The sequence below is a fragment of the Bos indicus x Bos taurus genome, chromosome 17 (assembly GCF_003369695.1).
Source record: "Bos indicus x Bos taurus breed Angus x Brahman F1 hybrid chromosome 17, Bos_hybrid_MaternalHap_v2.0, whole genome shotgun sequence".
Lineage (NCBI taxonomy): Eukaryota > Metazoa > Chordata > Mammalia > Artiodactyla > Bovidae > Bos > Bos indicus x Bos taurus.
The window spans coordinates 15,148,524-15,165,093 of record NC_040092.1 but is presented as its reverse complement, the minus strand read 5'-3'; the positions used below and the strand labels follow the sequence as shown (position 1 = coordinate 15,165,093).

Below are 16,570 nucleotides of genomic sequence, written 5' to 3'. Positions count from 1 at the left end.
TCCAGCAGTCTGTTCTCTGTGTCTGTGTTTCCACTGCTGCCCTGCAAATAGGTTCATCAGTACCATTTTCTAGATTCCATATAAATGTGTTAATATACGACATTTGTCTTCCTCTTTCTGACTTTCTTCACTCTGTATAGGCTATAGGTTCATCTACCTCATTAGAACTGATTCAAATGTGTTCTTTTTCATGGCTGAGTAATATTCCATTGTGTGTATGTACCACAACTTCCTTATCCATTCACCTGTTGATAGACATCGAGGTTGCTTCCACGTCTTAACTATTGTAAATAGTGCTGCAGCGAACATTAGGGTACATGTGTTTCTTTCAATTTTGGTTTTCTTAGGGGTATATGCCCAGTAATCACGGATTTTTTTTTAAGTATATATTTTTGGAAGGATAATGTATCTACCACAGTGTTCATATCCTAAGAGGACAGCCTGATGGATTTTCACTAAACACACATCCATATAACCAACATCCACATCAAAATATGGCGCATCACCTGCCCCCAGCACCCCTCACGCCCTTTCCAGCCTCCCCACGAAAGGTCACCGCTGTGCTAACTTGTAGCACATAAACCAGTTTTGTCTGCTTTTGGACTTCATGTAAATGGAATCATTCAGTGTTTATGTGGCTTCTTTTGCTCAGCATTTGTTTAGAACTTCATGTCTTTTGCAGTTAGCAATAATTTGCTTATTAATAATCCAGTTATGAATGTATTTTGTTACATGGATGTATCATCATTTTTCTGTTGGTGGACATGTGGGTAGGTTCCAGTTTGGGGCTAATATGAATGGATTGCTATTAACATTCTAGAATATTCTGGTACATTCTGGTACATGTCTGTAGGTCAGTGTGAGTATGCATGCCTCCTGGGTACATGCTTAGGGAAGGAATTGCTGGTCCTGAGTTATTTGTATATTTCGCTTTAGTGGATGTGCCAAGCTGTGATCTTACCAATTGATATCCTACCAGCCTGTGTGTGAATGTGTGTGTGTGTGTGTGTGTGTGTGTGTGTGTCCAGGGGGCTCCAGATGCCATAGGTGGTGTGTGTGTGTGTCCACGGGGCTCCAGATGCCCTAAGGTGGAAGGAGAAGCACAGACTTCAGCAGCTGCTGCTGGAAAGGAGGATGTGAGTAGGGGAAAGGAGACAGGGATGGACATTTGAACCCTGCAACTTCTACACAATCACTCTGAGAGTCTAGGAGTCTTGGAGCCTGTTGCAATTGTTCACCATGCTGTCTACAGTGGGAACATATAATATTTCTTCTGGGCTCTGGCGGATAATCAGCGTAGGTGACTATTCAGGAACAGCGTCTCTGGGCGAGGGAATCCACCCACGGTCTCCACCATCCTGAATACTTAAATGTCACTTCGGTCTAATTGGCTGTGCAGCCCACTCCCCGATCCTCCACCTCGCCTCCAGCAGCCACAGCAAACGCACTACCCAGCAAGAGGGGACAGCCCTGAGTCACCATGGCTGTCACCCGCTGACAAACTGGGCAGCCTTGGACAGCAGAATCAGCCTGTCTGTGAGTCAGCTACCCTGGGAATCTCACTTCAAGCAGGTGAAGAAACCAACCTTAGTCGAAGATCATGAGTGATTATAGGTAGCATGATGAGCAAGTGGACAGATGGGTAGATAATACGTGGACAGACCAATGCGACGTGTGTATAAATATATAATTCTTATATATATTTGCACACAAGTATGTGTGTGTATGTTCACCATTTTATTGATCATTTACCACCTCTCGTAATAGCCAGCATTTCAGGAATAGTGACTGTATTGGGCATGGAGAATTGCCTACACCCTGACACACCCGATTTTATATGATTCTCCTAAGTAAGCTGATAAAAGCAAAATCTGTATTGACCCCATTTTACAGATAATGAAACTGAGGCTCAGACAGGTTAACTCTCCTGCTCAGGGTCACAGCCACTGACAGACATACCACGGTTCCAACCCAATCTGACACTAGGCCCCTGTTCTCATTGGTGGACACCAGTGAGAGAGATCTTTTCTTATTCGGTCCTCGTACTAACTTTGTGGCTAGGTCTCCTTAGATCCTTCGATAGATGAGGAACCTGAGGCCCAGAGAGGTTAGGTAGCCCACTGAAAGACACAAGACACATGGTAGGTGAAGAGCAGAGCCCTTCTGACACCAAAGTTCTGGCTATAACCACAGGATCTCAGCTGATTCTAGCCCACAGCAGGGCTTGGTAACTACTAAAGGAATGAACACGAAGCCAAGAACATTTTAGCAGTCAAGTCACAGATTAAAAGAAAAAGTCATGCCATCATTTTGACACAGAAAATGAACGTTCCTAGTGTCCTTCCTTCTTCTTCCAGCCAGTAGTGGATGCAGTGAGTGAGACATGGTCCTAGGGGTGGGGATGCCATGGGGAATCTAGAACTCATTCATTCTCTCATTCATTTGGTGACTGTTCATCGAGTGTGTGGTCTGTGTGCATCAGGAATCGTGCTCATTGCAGAGGAAACGGATGGATAAACATGCCGGCGATTAAATGAGGTGTTACTGTCACTGTATAATGTCCTTTTTCATCTTGTCACTCATCTTGAACCGCTGGTCCTCAAAATGAACTCAATGAGGCTGCAAATAGTTTGAAAATCCTCTGTCCAGACAGGCATCTGGTTTGGGGGAGTGTTACTGGTGTTTACACACCCCTGTCCAAAGGCTTGAATACATCATTCACGTAGTACACATCAGCGATGGCTTTGCTGGTCTTTCGTCACTGTCCCCACACACCAGTGGCTCCTGGCAAGTGATGGCAACTGGGATGAGGGGCCAGCAGAGTGCCGTCTGAGTGCTGCCTGTGGACTGCCACACACAAGTTATCGGTTTCGAGCAGATTTTCACCTGTGAGAGCCTGGGTTAGACAGTACATGGCATTCCTGCTTCTGGGCTAGGCTAGACTCTGAAGGTATCCTTGGATGCTGAGGCGGGCAGGGGGAAGCTGGTGAAGATCCTGAAGAACCCCAAAGGACTTGCTTTCAGACCTGCATCCCAGAACCGGAATCAAGGTCCAGTAGCAGGCTTAATATCTCAGGGGCATAATAGTGGTGTGTCCACACACGCCCCACTCTCTATGCATCACTTTGTGTGTGTGCCGCACAGCTTGCAAGATCTTTATTCCCCAACCAGGGGTCAAACCTGGGCCCTGGCAGTGAAAGCGCCAAGTCCTAACCCCTGGGCCACTTGAAAATTCCCTCTGTGTGTCGCTTTTAATAGCTGTTGTGGGTGGCCCTTATCTTAACAACTGCCAGCCATTAATTTTGTTCTTTTGCTTTCCAGCCTCTGTAAGGGCCGGACACTCTACTCTGTGGTGAGAGACGCCAAGATCGTCTTGGATGTCAACAAAACGAGACAGATTGCCCAAGAAATTGTGAAGGTACTGTAGGGTCTGGGGCCTCCTCCCTGAACCTCAGAAAGACCTTGCCCCATCCTGAGACTCATGGTCTAGCTTCAGACCAACAGTTTGGGCTTAAAAGCAATTAAACTTCACCTGAATGATACCAGGTGTCATGTGTGTGTAACAATTGCTAAAACAACCATTAGAGACGGTCAACCAATGTTTGGTTTCCTTCTGGTGTCCCGTCGTCAGGATAATTGGGTGTGTGCAGGGACCAAGGGGCTCTTCTCATGACTAGAATTCCTTACCCCCTGAATCCTTGAATTCCCATGAGTGTAAACCATCTCTCTCCATAGCTGCTGGGGAACTATCAAATTGTTGGGTGTTGTTTGGGATTAGAACAAACAAGAACATCCTGTGTTTTCTGGGTACCTCATGACTCCGTTATATTCAGGTTTTTATTCTCCATTGGATGTGTTAGGACTGAACTTCAAAAAAGAAATAAAACTGTGACTGCTCATTAAGGCAAAAATAGAAATCTAGATATTTCACCCTTGAGCCTGACCTCCCATAAGCCTTTCTCCATGTTCTTGATTATTGCCTCATGATACGTCTCTTGAGGAACACAAGTGAATTTCTGCAGTGGTGTGGAATAAGATCTAAGGGGTTCCTTTCTCTTGGGGGCCCTCTTTTCAGATTTGGCCCTGCCCCTTTCCCTCGGGGGAGATCTTCCCTTGCTTCTTTTTCAGGAAGCAGAAGCACTTAGATAGAGATGGTTTTGCTATGATCTGAGGCTGGTGGCAGATTTCTGCCTTGGGGACCCTGCCTGTTCCCACTTGCCATGCCTTCTCCACCCTACTTGCAAGCCTGGGTGTTTGGACCCCAGGCCTACAGCTGTTCAGCATGTGTGGTCTCAGTGGAAAGGCAGCGCATGTGAACCGTGAGCCCAGGCCAGGCTACAGTGAGCACAGAGGTGTCCTTGTCTCCTGCAGGGCATGGGCTATCTCCACGCCAAGGGGATCCTGCACAAGGACCTCAAGTCCAAGAATGTCTTCTACGACAACGGCAAAGTGGTGATCACAGACTTCGGGCTCTTCAGCATTTCTGGGGTGCTGCAGGCTGGCAGGTGAGCGCTGGTTGGAAGGGCCCCGAGGGGTTCTCGAGAGGTGATGGTCAGGGGATGGGAAGTCACCCAAATGGCCTTAGTGACCTAGACGTGATGCTGGACCTGAGATTGTTTAACCAAGGGGCGAGGCTGCTATGCCTCTGGTGCAATGCTGGTGCCAGGTCAGGCTCTGAGTCCCATGGGGCCTGTCTTGGAAGTGGTGCCTTTGAATGGGCACAGAGCTTCCTTCAGTCCTGCAATGCCCTTGCCCTTGAATTTCACCTGAGGACTCTCTCCTTCCTCCAAGCACGCACATGGAAGTTGGACTCACCCAAGCACCCTTGCTCAGTTTTCATATGAATTCCTTCATTTCAGTGCAGCTGGAGTGTAGTTGAGAGCAAGAGATTTGAAGTCAGACCCACCCAGGGCCTAGTGTGGCTTGGCCACTCATTAACTGTGCCTCCACGTTCCTGCAAGGAAGATGATGGGTATGATGGTGCCTACCTTCGGGTCTTTATGAGCGTAGAATAAGATAGCACACAGCGAGCGTCCAGCACAGCGCCTGGAGCGCATCAAGCAGTATAAACAATAGCCACTGTGCAGCTGTTCTAATTAGTATGAATTTGCATACACCTCCCCAGTATCACCCAGGAGGATCATTAACTATCGTTAAGTAATTAAAGCTCAGCCACCACTCACCCTGGAGCAGGCTGCCTTGAGCTGACCAGTGAAGAAACAGCCGGGATCCTGAATAAACAACCCTTAATTCCGAAGGTCTGCCCTTTGTAACTTTTAATTTGGAGAGTTGTGCTCGCGCGTGCACACACACATACACTGTAAACCCAGTGTGTTTCCTCTAATCACGGCTCTATAACAAATGGTGTGCCTCTCCAGAAAGACAGCTTTGCACCCCCCTCCAGGCTTCTCTATTTGTACTCCTGTTTCAGCTGATTTGGGGAATCTCTGATCTCTTTGAGGTATGCCCCAGGAGCCCCAGTACTCCTCCCGGCACAGTGAATTTTCTTCATGCTCTATAATACTTTGAATCTCGGTCAGACCATCTGAAATTTGGCAAAACCTAATCTTGTTGTTCTTTGCGATGCAGTTAACAATGAGAAGCTTAAGGGTTTGTTTGTTCTCAGATATTATTTCACCCAAAGAGATTCATCTTCCAAAATGATCTATAGTCCCTAAGATAAGAAAATAAGGAGACAGGAGATTAATAGATAGATGGAGAGGGTCATCAAGGCAGAACCCAAGAAGCCAGGTGCTCACTGAGGTTCCAGTTTCCTGGTTGGGGAATAGCTGTTTCCATCACCCCAAGGTCAAGGGCAGAGAAGGCAGTTGGTGATGTCATTATGAACCTAAGTACTGTGTGTCAAGACATGAAGAGGCTCAGCAGGTGTCTCTTTAAACCTAGTTCAAGGCTCTTAAAAAAAAATCGGATTCTTCCCTCCTGGTGGCAGGTCCACACTCATCCTCCTGGCCAGTGGCTTTTCCCCCAAGTTGGGGAAAGCAGGGCAGGGCCTCTGCTTTTTTTCCCATTAGATTCATGGTTTTCCGAAGTCATAGACTGAAGAAAAAGCACAGGGAAATGGAATGACCTTCAGCTTATTCATGGAGGCCCCATGTTAACCAGGAAGAGAAGTCAAATCAAGGGCAAGATGGCTTCTGGCCTTGTCCCCCAGATAGCACCCTGCCCCAACCGTGCCCCAGTCTGGTTGTCAATGCAAACCCAGTTAGTATCACGGGAGGCCAGGGAACCCTCAGTAACACCTCCCCACCAGAGACCCACATCACCTGGCTACCCAGAAGGAGCCATCAGTGACTTCCTGTGCTTTTTTTTTTGTTGCTGGGGAAATAGGACTCAATTCAGAACTCTGCTCCCAAATGGTGCCATTTGGGAATTCTTGTAGGATTGTGGTTAGGAGTCTAGTCGCTGGAGTTTCAAAGACTAGCAATCAAACAGATCTTAGTTCTTTCACTTTTTATCTCCGTGGCTTTGCGAGGGTCACTTAAGCTTTTGGAGCTTCCCAGGTGGTTCAGTGGTAAAGAATCTGCCTGCCAGTACCAGAGACACGGCTTTGATCCCTGGGTGGGGAAGATCCCCTGGAGAAGGAAATGGCAACCCACTCCAGTATTCTTGTCTGGGGAATCCCATGGACAAACTTGCCTGGAGGGCTGCAGTCTATGGGGTCGCCAAGAGTCGGATACAATTTAGCAGCTGAGCACACGCACACACTTAAACATTTTTGAGGCGATTTCCTCACCCACAGAACAGCAGTGATCCCCAGTTGATTGTGGGCGCCTGAGAATTAAATGGGCTGGAACTCCTGGTATACAGTAGGCACTCAGCAGGAGCTACTTGCCTTCCTGCCCTTCCCTCAGTTAGACCTTGGGGCATCCACAGGACTCTGTGCCCAGAAAGGGGAGATCAGCCGGATCTGGGGCAAGGGTGAGTCACAGTAACAGTGAGCACATTCTGGACATCCAGACAGACGCCAGGGCTTCCCTGAGCCCATCCCCAGCACTGCCTTGTCTACAGCTGTTCTGCCGTCATCCAGAAAAGGTGTCATTAAAGATGCCAGTGCTATCGTGCCAGCCGCCTATAGTGATACTCATAATGAAGACAATTTGGGTTGGTCACTGATAGGCCCGTCACCAGGGGAACAGGACACCCCAGGGTGTCTGTGCCAGGCCTGGGTCCCAGCCCCCTGCCAGGCATGTGCCTACATCCACCCCAGGATGATGGTTATCAAGTGACCCAGCCTTACAGTTCCAAAGCTCCACTGCCCCAGCAAGTCAGGAGGAGGCAGAAGGGGCTGTTGAGTAAGATGGGAACTGGCAGGTTTGTCCTTCTGGCAGCAGCATCCCGCCCCACACGGCCTGGGCATGCCAGGAGAAGGGCGGCTGGCCCAGGACACGACCCCTCTCTTGGATGACATTCTTACTTTGGACTCTAACCTCCATTCCGTTTCTGTGTCCTCAAGGCACAAAAACATCCACAGGGAATAATGATGTCCAGGAATCGTGTAGCCCTGGCAGCTGACCCAACCCTTCTCCTTTTCATTCTTGCGCCAGTCATCTGGAGTCCAAGTTCATGTGTTCATTTCACAGATGGGAAAGTGGAGACTCAGGTCTGTTCAAGGACACACAGCTAGTAAGCAACAGATGGGTCCTTAAACCCCCGCAGGTGTCCCCGATTCTAGAAGCAAGAACTCATTGGACCCTGCAAACTCATGGTTGGTTTGTTTTTTTAATGAATGGATTTGAGTCCTATTTTCTAGCAGAGAATGTGTTCTATCAGGTCAACCTATACACATGTTCCCAACTGAGGTCCAAGGAGAGGCTGCCATGCAGTCTTGCTTTGGCTCTCACTTGGAGATGACCAGGGCACAGACACAGGAGTAGGTGGTGCAGTGCAGGGCAAGAAGCTCCAACTCTCGGGCCAGTTGGATGGGTTTTGCAACTCTGCCTCCCTGGTAGAAGGGCAGCCTCAGAGCAAGTCACTTAATACTTCTGAGCCCCATTTTCTCTTGTGCAAAATAAACTAGACTAGGATGAGTGAGTTGTTTTTAGGATTTAAGATTAATGTATATGAGACACATGCATGCAAGTGTATATATTGTATATCTCCTCCAGGAGTATTAACTCAGTTCAGTCTCAGTCATGTCCAACTCTTTGTGACCCCATGGACTGCAGCACGCCAGGCTTCCCTGTCAATCGCCAACTCCTGGAGCTTGCTCAAATTCATGTCCATTGAGTCGGTGATGCTATCCAACCATCTCATCCTGTCGCCCCCTTCTCCTCCTGCCTTCAGTCTTTCCAAGCATCACAGTCTTTTCTAGTGAGTCAGCTCTTTGCATCAGGTGGCCAAAGTATTGGAGCTTCAGCTTCAGCATCAGTCCTTTCAATGAATATTCTGGACTGATTTTCTTTAGGATTGACTGGTTTGCTCTCAGTATTCGCTACTAATCCAGTGTTTACTGAGGCTCCATATAGAACATAAGTGCCATGAATAACGAGGACCAGCTCTATTTGTTCGATGAGGATGGAGGAGGGGGCGCCTCAGTGTCGAAGGAACAGGATGACCGTTTGGGTGTTGAACGTCTCTCTCCAGACCATCCTGTCTTGTACCTCCCACTGGGTTTTGGCCTCAAGTACAAGGTCAGGCAGTGCCTTATGGGGAGCATAGAGCAGGGGAGAAACAGAAGGAAGCCAGCAGAGATGGTCCAGGGACTTGCAGTCAGAGATGGAAGACCAGTCCTCTCTGGGCTGTGGAACAGGGCTCACCCTGTGCTTCACTTCTCCAGGCGTGATGACAAGCTGCGTATCCAGAACGGCTGGCTGTGCCACTTGGCTCCAGAGATCATCCGCCAGCTGTCTCCCGACACAGAGGAGGACAAGCTCCCCTTCTCCAAACACTCAGACGTCTTTGCACTCGGGTAGGTGGCCCAACCCAGGCTCTTCAGAGCCCCGGCCTGGGCAGAGGGGCACTTCCCTTTTGGAAGGAGCAAGGCGTCTGTCTAAGATTTCTGGGTGAAATTATGGAGGGAGGGGTCTGAGTGGGCTGTAGTAGAGAGACTATAGCAAACCTCCATGCCTGGTTTCTAACTGATGATGCAAACATGGCAAATTGCCTGACTCACTCATTCATTCATTCATGCAATAGCTTTGTATTGGGTGCTTAGTATTAATGAACTGTCAAAAACTTAGTGGCTTAAAAAGACATTTATGATCTCAAGTTTCTATAGCCAGGAGTTTGGGAGCGGTTCTGAGCTGGCTCAGCATCTCACATGAGGTCACAGTCAAGATGTTGACCAGGGCTGCAGTCTCATCTGATGGTTTGACAGCTGAGGATCTGTTACCAAGGTGACCACTCACATGGCTGTTGGCAGGAGGCCTCAGGTCCTCACCACACAGGCCTTTCCACAGGCTCAGTGGCAAGAAGCTGCACTGCCTTTATGACCTGGTCATAGAAATTATATATAGTCACTTCTACCATACTCTGTTAGAACCAAGTCAGTAAATCAAAGTGAAGAGAATTAAGCTCTACTTTTTTTTATAAAAAGGAGTATCAATTTGTAGATGTTTTAAAACCACCATAGGTTCCCTATTCTCTCTTGTCTAATGGAAGACAGACAAGGAAACAGTTGTTTTTACAAAATTCCACGATAAATGCTATGCTGAGGATAAGCACAGGACTGTGGGAAGAAAGGAGGAACTAAATCCAGTCTGGGAGATCAGAGAGGGCTTCCTGGAGGAGGGGACTCCTGAGCCTGTGTTAAAGATTGAGTACAAGTGGTCCAGGTGAGGGCAAGTTCACGTGTTCCAGTGAAAAGGAACACGGGTGACAAGGAGCAAATTGCCCACCATGGAGGAACACACTGGAGAGCAGGGCAGGGGTGGAAAGAGAGCCGATGGATGAAGACTCAGGGGAGAAAATGAGACTAAGGTGGTGAGATGAAAGCCTAGAGCGGAAAGAAGGCACGCTGCAGGGACTTAGAGGCTGAGTTAAGCAGTTTCCATCTTCAGGGCACGAGGGAGCCACTGATGGTCGTTAAACAGGAGAATGACATAATCACATGTTGAGTTTTAGAACAATCTCTACTGTGTCAAAAAAACAGAAAGGAGGAGGACAAATGGGGCCAGGTGACCAGTGCAGGGGGAGACCCTGAAATTCTGCACCGAATCAGTGCCAGGGGAATGAAAGCTGGGATTGGACATAAGAAGCAGGATTTGGGGAGTGGAAGTGATAGGGCTTGACTGTTGGTTTAAATGTGGGTGGTGCCAATATCCTCCTGAAACAGCTGGGTGGAGAGTAGTGTCTTTTGCCAAAGTAGAGACCCTGCCTGGGGGGTGGGGGTTGGGGGTGGGGTGTACCAGGAAGGCAAAGAGAGCAGATCTGGACACAGTGAGTTTGAGCCACCTTAGAGTCAGCCCATAGAAGCGACCAGAAAGCAGCTGAATCTACATATTAAGTCTGGAGATGAAGAGCGTAGGACACATCAGCAAAGACAGAGTAACTGCAGCCATGGGAGAAAATGAGTTGTCTTTGAAAGTACAGAGGAGGGAGAGAGGCTCCAGGGCACTGTCCTAAGATGCAGATCCTGGCATTCTGAAAAGATCCACCAGGAGCCTCATCTTACCTTGACCGTGGGGGGCGGTTGCAAGGACTGGCAGAGATGACGCGGGGGAAGCTGTTTGGGAAAGCTGGAGGCTCACAGATGTGTGAAGTTAGATTTTAGCACCACCAGGAGCTGGTACAGAGACCGTCTTCCACGGAGAAGTACCCCCACTGCGTCCTCTCCATAAATCGGGGTGGGGGCGGCATTGGCTGGCACATCAGGAGCCTCGCCATCTGTCACTTGGACCCCTTTAGAGGCTGTCACTTGTTCCAGCTAGTTTATGCCCAGATCTTTATCTAGTTAAATATTGTTATCTGAAACCAAATTGCAGTAATTAAGTTGGTATATTTTAGTATCAATTTAGCAAAAGAAAAAAAAAAGAATGTAATTAACAAAATGTACCAAAGTAAGTAATTGGTTTTCCACAGGAGTTTTAATCTTGAGCAATTTTTTTTCCCCCTTAAAGCAAGTTTCTCTTGAAAGTTAGGTTTGAAAGGAAGTTTTAATGAGACCTTTATTCTGACACTGCTGAATTCCAAGGGACCTGGTGCTCTTGGTTTCCTGCCAATTAGGTGCATCTTGTTGCTTGGAAACCTCATGCTGGGGCATGACTTGGAACAAAAATGGATTTTTAAAAGTGTGTTGAGCACCGTGTTAAGCTTGTCATGGGCACTGTCTCAGGGCATCTTCAGAAGTACAGCTTTGAAGCAGGTACCATCGTTCCCAATTGACAGGTGAGGAAACTGAGGTTCCAAGTGGCTCAGTGACTTGCCTTACAGTAATTAACCATGGAGCTGGGAATCAAACTGGGGTCATCCTGACTCCACACTTGGAGCTTTTAACCACAGAGCCCCCAATGGGCTTGAGAGTCATTTCACCACTCAAAGCCCTACTTCCCTCAGCCACAAATCAAAGTCAATAAAGCCACTGTGATATTCTAAGGACTGAATGAGAAAATACCTGTAAGGCACCCAGCACAGGGCCAGGCTTCCCATAGTCTCCCTTCCCCAGTTCGCATGAGCAATGCCTACACTCCGTGCCTCTGTCACCAGGCCCCAACCATCAACTATAGGGTCGCCCTCCCAAATAGTGCACTGCCCCCGTTACAAAGGTCTCGCAAATAGGACCGTGTGTAGGTTTCCCAGTACAGCAGGATGGCCAGTGCTGTGATTCTGTGGCCAGATGGTCTCGACTCTGGCTATGACCTCTCAAACGCTGTGTGACCCTGGGTAAGATACATAACCCTCCTGAGCCTCAGTTTCCCCAGCTGTGAAATGGGGCTGATAATAGCACTTCTTATTTTCAAGTGTAGGTTTTTACCCTTTTTCCAGTATGATGAGGCCAGTAGATCAGGAAACAACTTAGCATTGGATAGTTTGTTATTCACAGCTCCCAAAAGGAGGGGGCACATTGTCCCATGCAGGGGCTCATGGGGAGGCACCAGGGTCAGTCAAGAGCCAGAAGGAGCAGGAAGAGAATATAGGCAAGAGCCATTATTGCGGTTTCCCCAGGAAGGAATGGATGAGGCAGGGTAAGCAGATTTAAGATTGGCTGCTTTGACTAACTTCAGTGGGCACAGAGTCTGAGAGCTGTCTTAAGTAGGACAGGGGGGTACCAGACCTGAACGTGAGAGCTTGATAGAGAAGATGGGGGACAGAGCTTTGGATTGGTTAGTTTGCATATGAAAATCACCACTTACAGATCAGCCCTTTACTGTCTCTAGAAATTGGCTGGCCCTGAGAGGGGCAAACCCTCCAGGGTCAGCTAGACCCCAGATATCAAAGCATCAGAATAAAAAGGCTTGCTTAATACAGCCCCTCTGTAATCATAATAAATACAAAGGGCTTAGATTAGTGTCCAGCACAGAGTGAAAACTCAGTAAGTGTTATTGTTTATGATGACGATGACTAGACCCATCCAGCACCTTAACTTGAGAACTTCCTGGCATCTGACTCAACAGCCCAACACCTGGGCATCACCACCCCTGCCTGACCCAGATGGATGAGGTTAGCAGGGGAGGGAGTATGCTGAGAGGCAGGCCCCTGGAAATAGCTGGTTTGATACAGTCTTCTATTGGCTCAGTTAGTAAAGAATCTACCTGCAATGCTGAAGACCCTGGTTCAATGCCTGGGTCAGGAAGATGCCCTGGAGAAGGAAAAGGCTACCCACTCCAGTATTCTGGTCTGGGGAATTCCATGGACTGTATAGCCCATAGGGTTGCAAAGAGTCAGACATGACTTTCACTTTTCATCATTAAAAAGGATGACCAAGTGCTCCGTATTCTTTAAAGCAAATGTACATAAATTACCTTAGGTTAGAGGAAAGATCATTTCCTAGCGTTGTTACAGATATTTCCTGAGTTGGGGAATCTTCTCAGTGAGTTGAGACCTGTCCCCATGGTCCAACTCAGTGATAGCCCAGCATCCTCTGACACCCCTACGGCATCCGCCATGGTCCTCAGTGCCGCCCACACCTCTCCCAGCATCCCTTCAGCGTCAGCCCATCTCCCCATCCAGCCCATATGTGCTGCTCACAAGCAGTGGTTTCTTCAGTCATTACCATATCATGATGTATGAAACAGAGATGATAACATAGTTGATCCCTCTAGAATAATCCCAGCCTTGAGTTGTTCTGATATTCAGCCTCCCAGATAAACATTCTTCCACTGCAGTTTTATCATCATTCTCATTTGGCAGGTAAGGAAACCTGGATTCAGAAGGGAAGCAACCCACCCAGTGACATACTCCTAGCGTAGCGTAGAACAGAATCAGGACTTGAACCCTTCAAGGCAGTCTGACCTTCAGATCTTTATTTTTGTTTTCCATTATTTCACCGGAAGGGTTCCTTCTTAGAAAACACAAATATAATAGAAAAAATATGTCCTTTCTATCACTAAGAAAAGAAAGTTTGCTAATATTTTGCTTTGTTGTTATTAATTCTCTTTATATCCATATACATATGGGTATACATATATCAATCGTGTATTATTATACATTATATATATAGCAATATGTATATAATGGTTTTTTAAAGTGTAACATATCTAATATACAGTTGTGTCCTGCTTTTTTTCACTTTAATATATTTAGCATTTTTATGTCAGCAAAATTTCTTTGAAATTTCTAATAATAATAATAAAGTATTCCATTTCATTTTAATGATTTACCATCATCCCTATAACCAATTCTTGTTGAGCAGTTTTGTTATTGCTACTTTTTTTCAGTGTATATAATGGTGTACAGAAGATCCTTATAAATGAATTTTTGTTTATATCCCTCATTTTATCCTTAGAATAGTTTTCTAAAATTACAAACATGGGGCCAGAGATCCTAGCCACATTATATTAAACTGTTCAGTTTCTAGCTTTTGATTCATTTTAATTCAGGCACCAGAGAAGATATCCTGGGATAAGCATGACTTCTAAGACATCATGAAAGCTTAAAGTACGTCTTAGGTAGCAAAACAGCTGTCCTGTGTGACAGAAACTCAGGGGCCAGTGTGATTAGCCAGCAGGCTGACTGGGTGGGTGTGTGTTAATGAGGGGACACAGAGTTGCAGGTGACATATCACCCCAGCATCCCCTTAACAATGTCTGCCCACAGGACTATCTGGTATGAACTCCATGCCAGGGAGTGGCCTTTCAAGACCCAACCAGCAGAGGCAATAATCTGGCAAATGGGCACAGGCATGAAACCCAACCTCAGCCAGATCGGCATGGGAAAAGAAATCTCGGTAAGTCCCAGGATGGTGCCAGGTCCGGGAGACGAAGGGAGAAGCAGACACAGTTCTAGGCACTCCTTTCCCCATACATTAAGGTTGCAAATGCTTCCCGGGAGGGCGATGAAAACGCCTGCCCAGCTGTGTCAGGTAATGATTTGGAGCTTCAAAGGCAAAGCCTTCAAACTATGCCTGCAATTCAGGTTCCTACCATCAGGGTGCAGTACACTTGGGCATCATCCAACTCAGAACAAGATACACAAAAACACAGAAGCCCGAGTATAAATTAATAATCAACCTCCGAAACACATCAGGAAGAATCCTCTGTTGATCAGAAAATAGATGAATCAGGGAACGTGTAATTATCTGTATGTTTTTAGAACATAAAAAACGTGTATGTTTTTTAAGGATTACCTGTCTCTAGATTTCCTTTCTAAGGTGATCACTGGTAGAGTAATTTTCCCCTCTGAGACTTTCAGAGGCACTTATAGTATTAGATGCGGATAGAAGCCTCAGGATCTTCCTCCTCCCTTTTGAGAAAACTGTCAAGAGCCTCCTTGGGGAGCACTATTAATTTCAGTGTATCCCATATCTTCTATAATAGGATTTACCTAGTTTGCTATATAGGCTCAAAAAGTGGATAAGTAAAATGATGGATGATACATGGATAAATAACGCATGGCTGGATGATAGATGAAGTGTAAATACGCGAATTGAGATGGATAAATGGGTAAATGCACAGTAGGTGAATGCGTGATGGATGGATGGATGGACGATAGTGGAATCTGAAAGTGGAACAAATGGGTAGACAGATCCAATGAGATGCCAAGGAGTAATCAGCAGTTACTATTTACATTAAATCACCACGTTGGTTCCTTTTAGGACATTCTTCTCTTCTGCTGGGCCTTTGAACAAGAAGAGAGACCTACCTTCACCAAGCTCATGGACATGCTGGAGAAACTGCCAAAGCGAAACCGCCGCCTGTCTCACCCTGGACATTTCTGGAAGTCTGCAGAGTAAGTATTCCTTCCGCCTTAGCATCTCTTCCCACTGCCCTCTCTCCTGTGGCTTTTGTCACCTTTTTGCTCCCACTCCAAACTCCTCTGCCAACTATCTCCTTTCCGTGTACCCACCTCCCTCCCCTACACAACACCCTTCCCCACTGCGTTTCTGTTCAGGGGAGTCTCCTCTGGAATCTGTGTCCTAGAGGTGTCCACACAGGGCACAGATCCCAGTGACTACCATGGCTATCTCATTGCCCATCTCTTCCTGATGAAGGTTGACACCCCAGTGAGTCTGAGCATCACATGGTGACGTGGTACCCTGAACCCACCAAGTCCTACATGTCAGCTATTCATCAAAGTACAAAAGTCCTGGGGAGTACCTATTTCATGGATGATAAACGTGTATGAGTTGTCTCTGCCCTGTTCCTGTACTGATGGCAGGCATGACTAATCTCTCACCGTACATTTGCCACCACTCAGTGATACTCATCAGCAGTTACTTAGAATCAGCCAATCAGCATTGGTGCCCTTCCTGGCCATTCCAGATTTGGTCTAACTCCTTTTACACATGGATATACTGTGGCCCACAGCGACATTCAGCAGCTCACCTACATCTGCATGGGGTGTTGGTGATAGAACTGGGGACACAGGTCAGGCTCCAGTTCTATAATTTAGAATTTGCTCTCCCCACAACCTCAGCCCCTACAGATTCCTCACTCACACTCATCTGGCTTTGAGATGGCTACTCCAGTGGTGTGGTCCTTCCAAAAGCTACCTGGGTCAGCAGTGGATTGGGGGAGCCCTTGGCTAAAGTAGGCCCAGGATCTGGGTCCTGTCTAGAGCTTTGTAATCTGCAGAAGGGACCAACCAAGAGCTCTCAGCTGTAGCCAACATGTTCCAAGGAGGTCAGCAGCTAACTCAAAACTTGCCCCTGGTACCTTGGGTGGGCCCTTCCACGGCTCAGATGCCAGAGGAACTGGCATTTCTAGAATCCTCACACATGGCAAGTTGAAGGCAAAACTGGGGCAAGCCTGTGTTCCAGAGCAATGCATCTCAAAATTTAATATGCATTCATATTACCCAGGGGCTTTGTTAAAATGCAAATTTTCATTCTGTTAGGTCTGGGGTGGGGCCCAAGATCTTGCATTTCCAACAAACTCCAAGGTGATGCTGATGCTGCTGGTCCACGGACCACACCCCACTTCCGACCTGTGTTGTCCAATAACAGCCACACACC

The 16,570-nt window shown here is 47.2% G+C and overlaps 1 protein-coding gene across 3 annotated transcripts in view; it reads left to right on the top strand.

Annotated features, from left to right (window-relative positions):
- Positions 1–16,570, top strand: part of KSR2 (kinase suppressor of ras 2) — a 438,490-nt gene that overhangs the window by 416,922 nt on the left and 4,998 nt on the right. For 2 of the 3 annotated variants that reach the window (XM_027566717.1, XM_027566715.1), the window contains exons 15-19: positions 3,322–3,418; positions 4,372–4,505; positions 8,798–8,929; positions 14,215–14,344; positions 15,212–15,345. In XM_027566717.1, coding sequence (XP_027422518.1) covers positions 3,322–3,418; positions 4,372–4,505; positions 8,798–8,929; positions 14,215–14,344; positions 15,212–15,345 — 627 coding nt within the window. Of the gene's footprint in view, positions 1–3,321; positions 3,419–4,371; positions 4,506–8,797; positions 8,930–14,214; positions 14,345–15,211; positions 15,350–16,570 lie in introns of those variants that run through there. The other variant, XM_027566716.1, reaches the window with a different exon arrangement.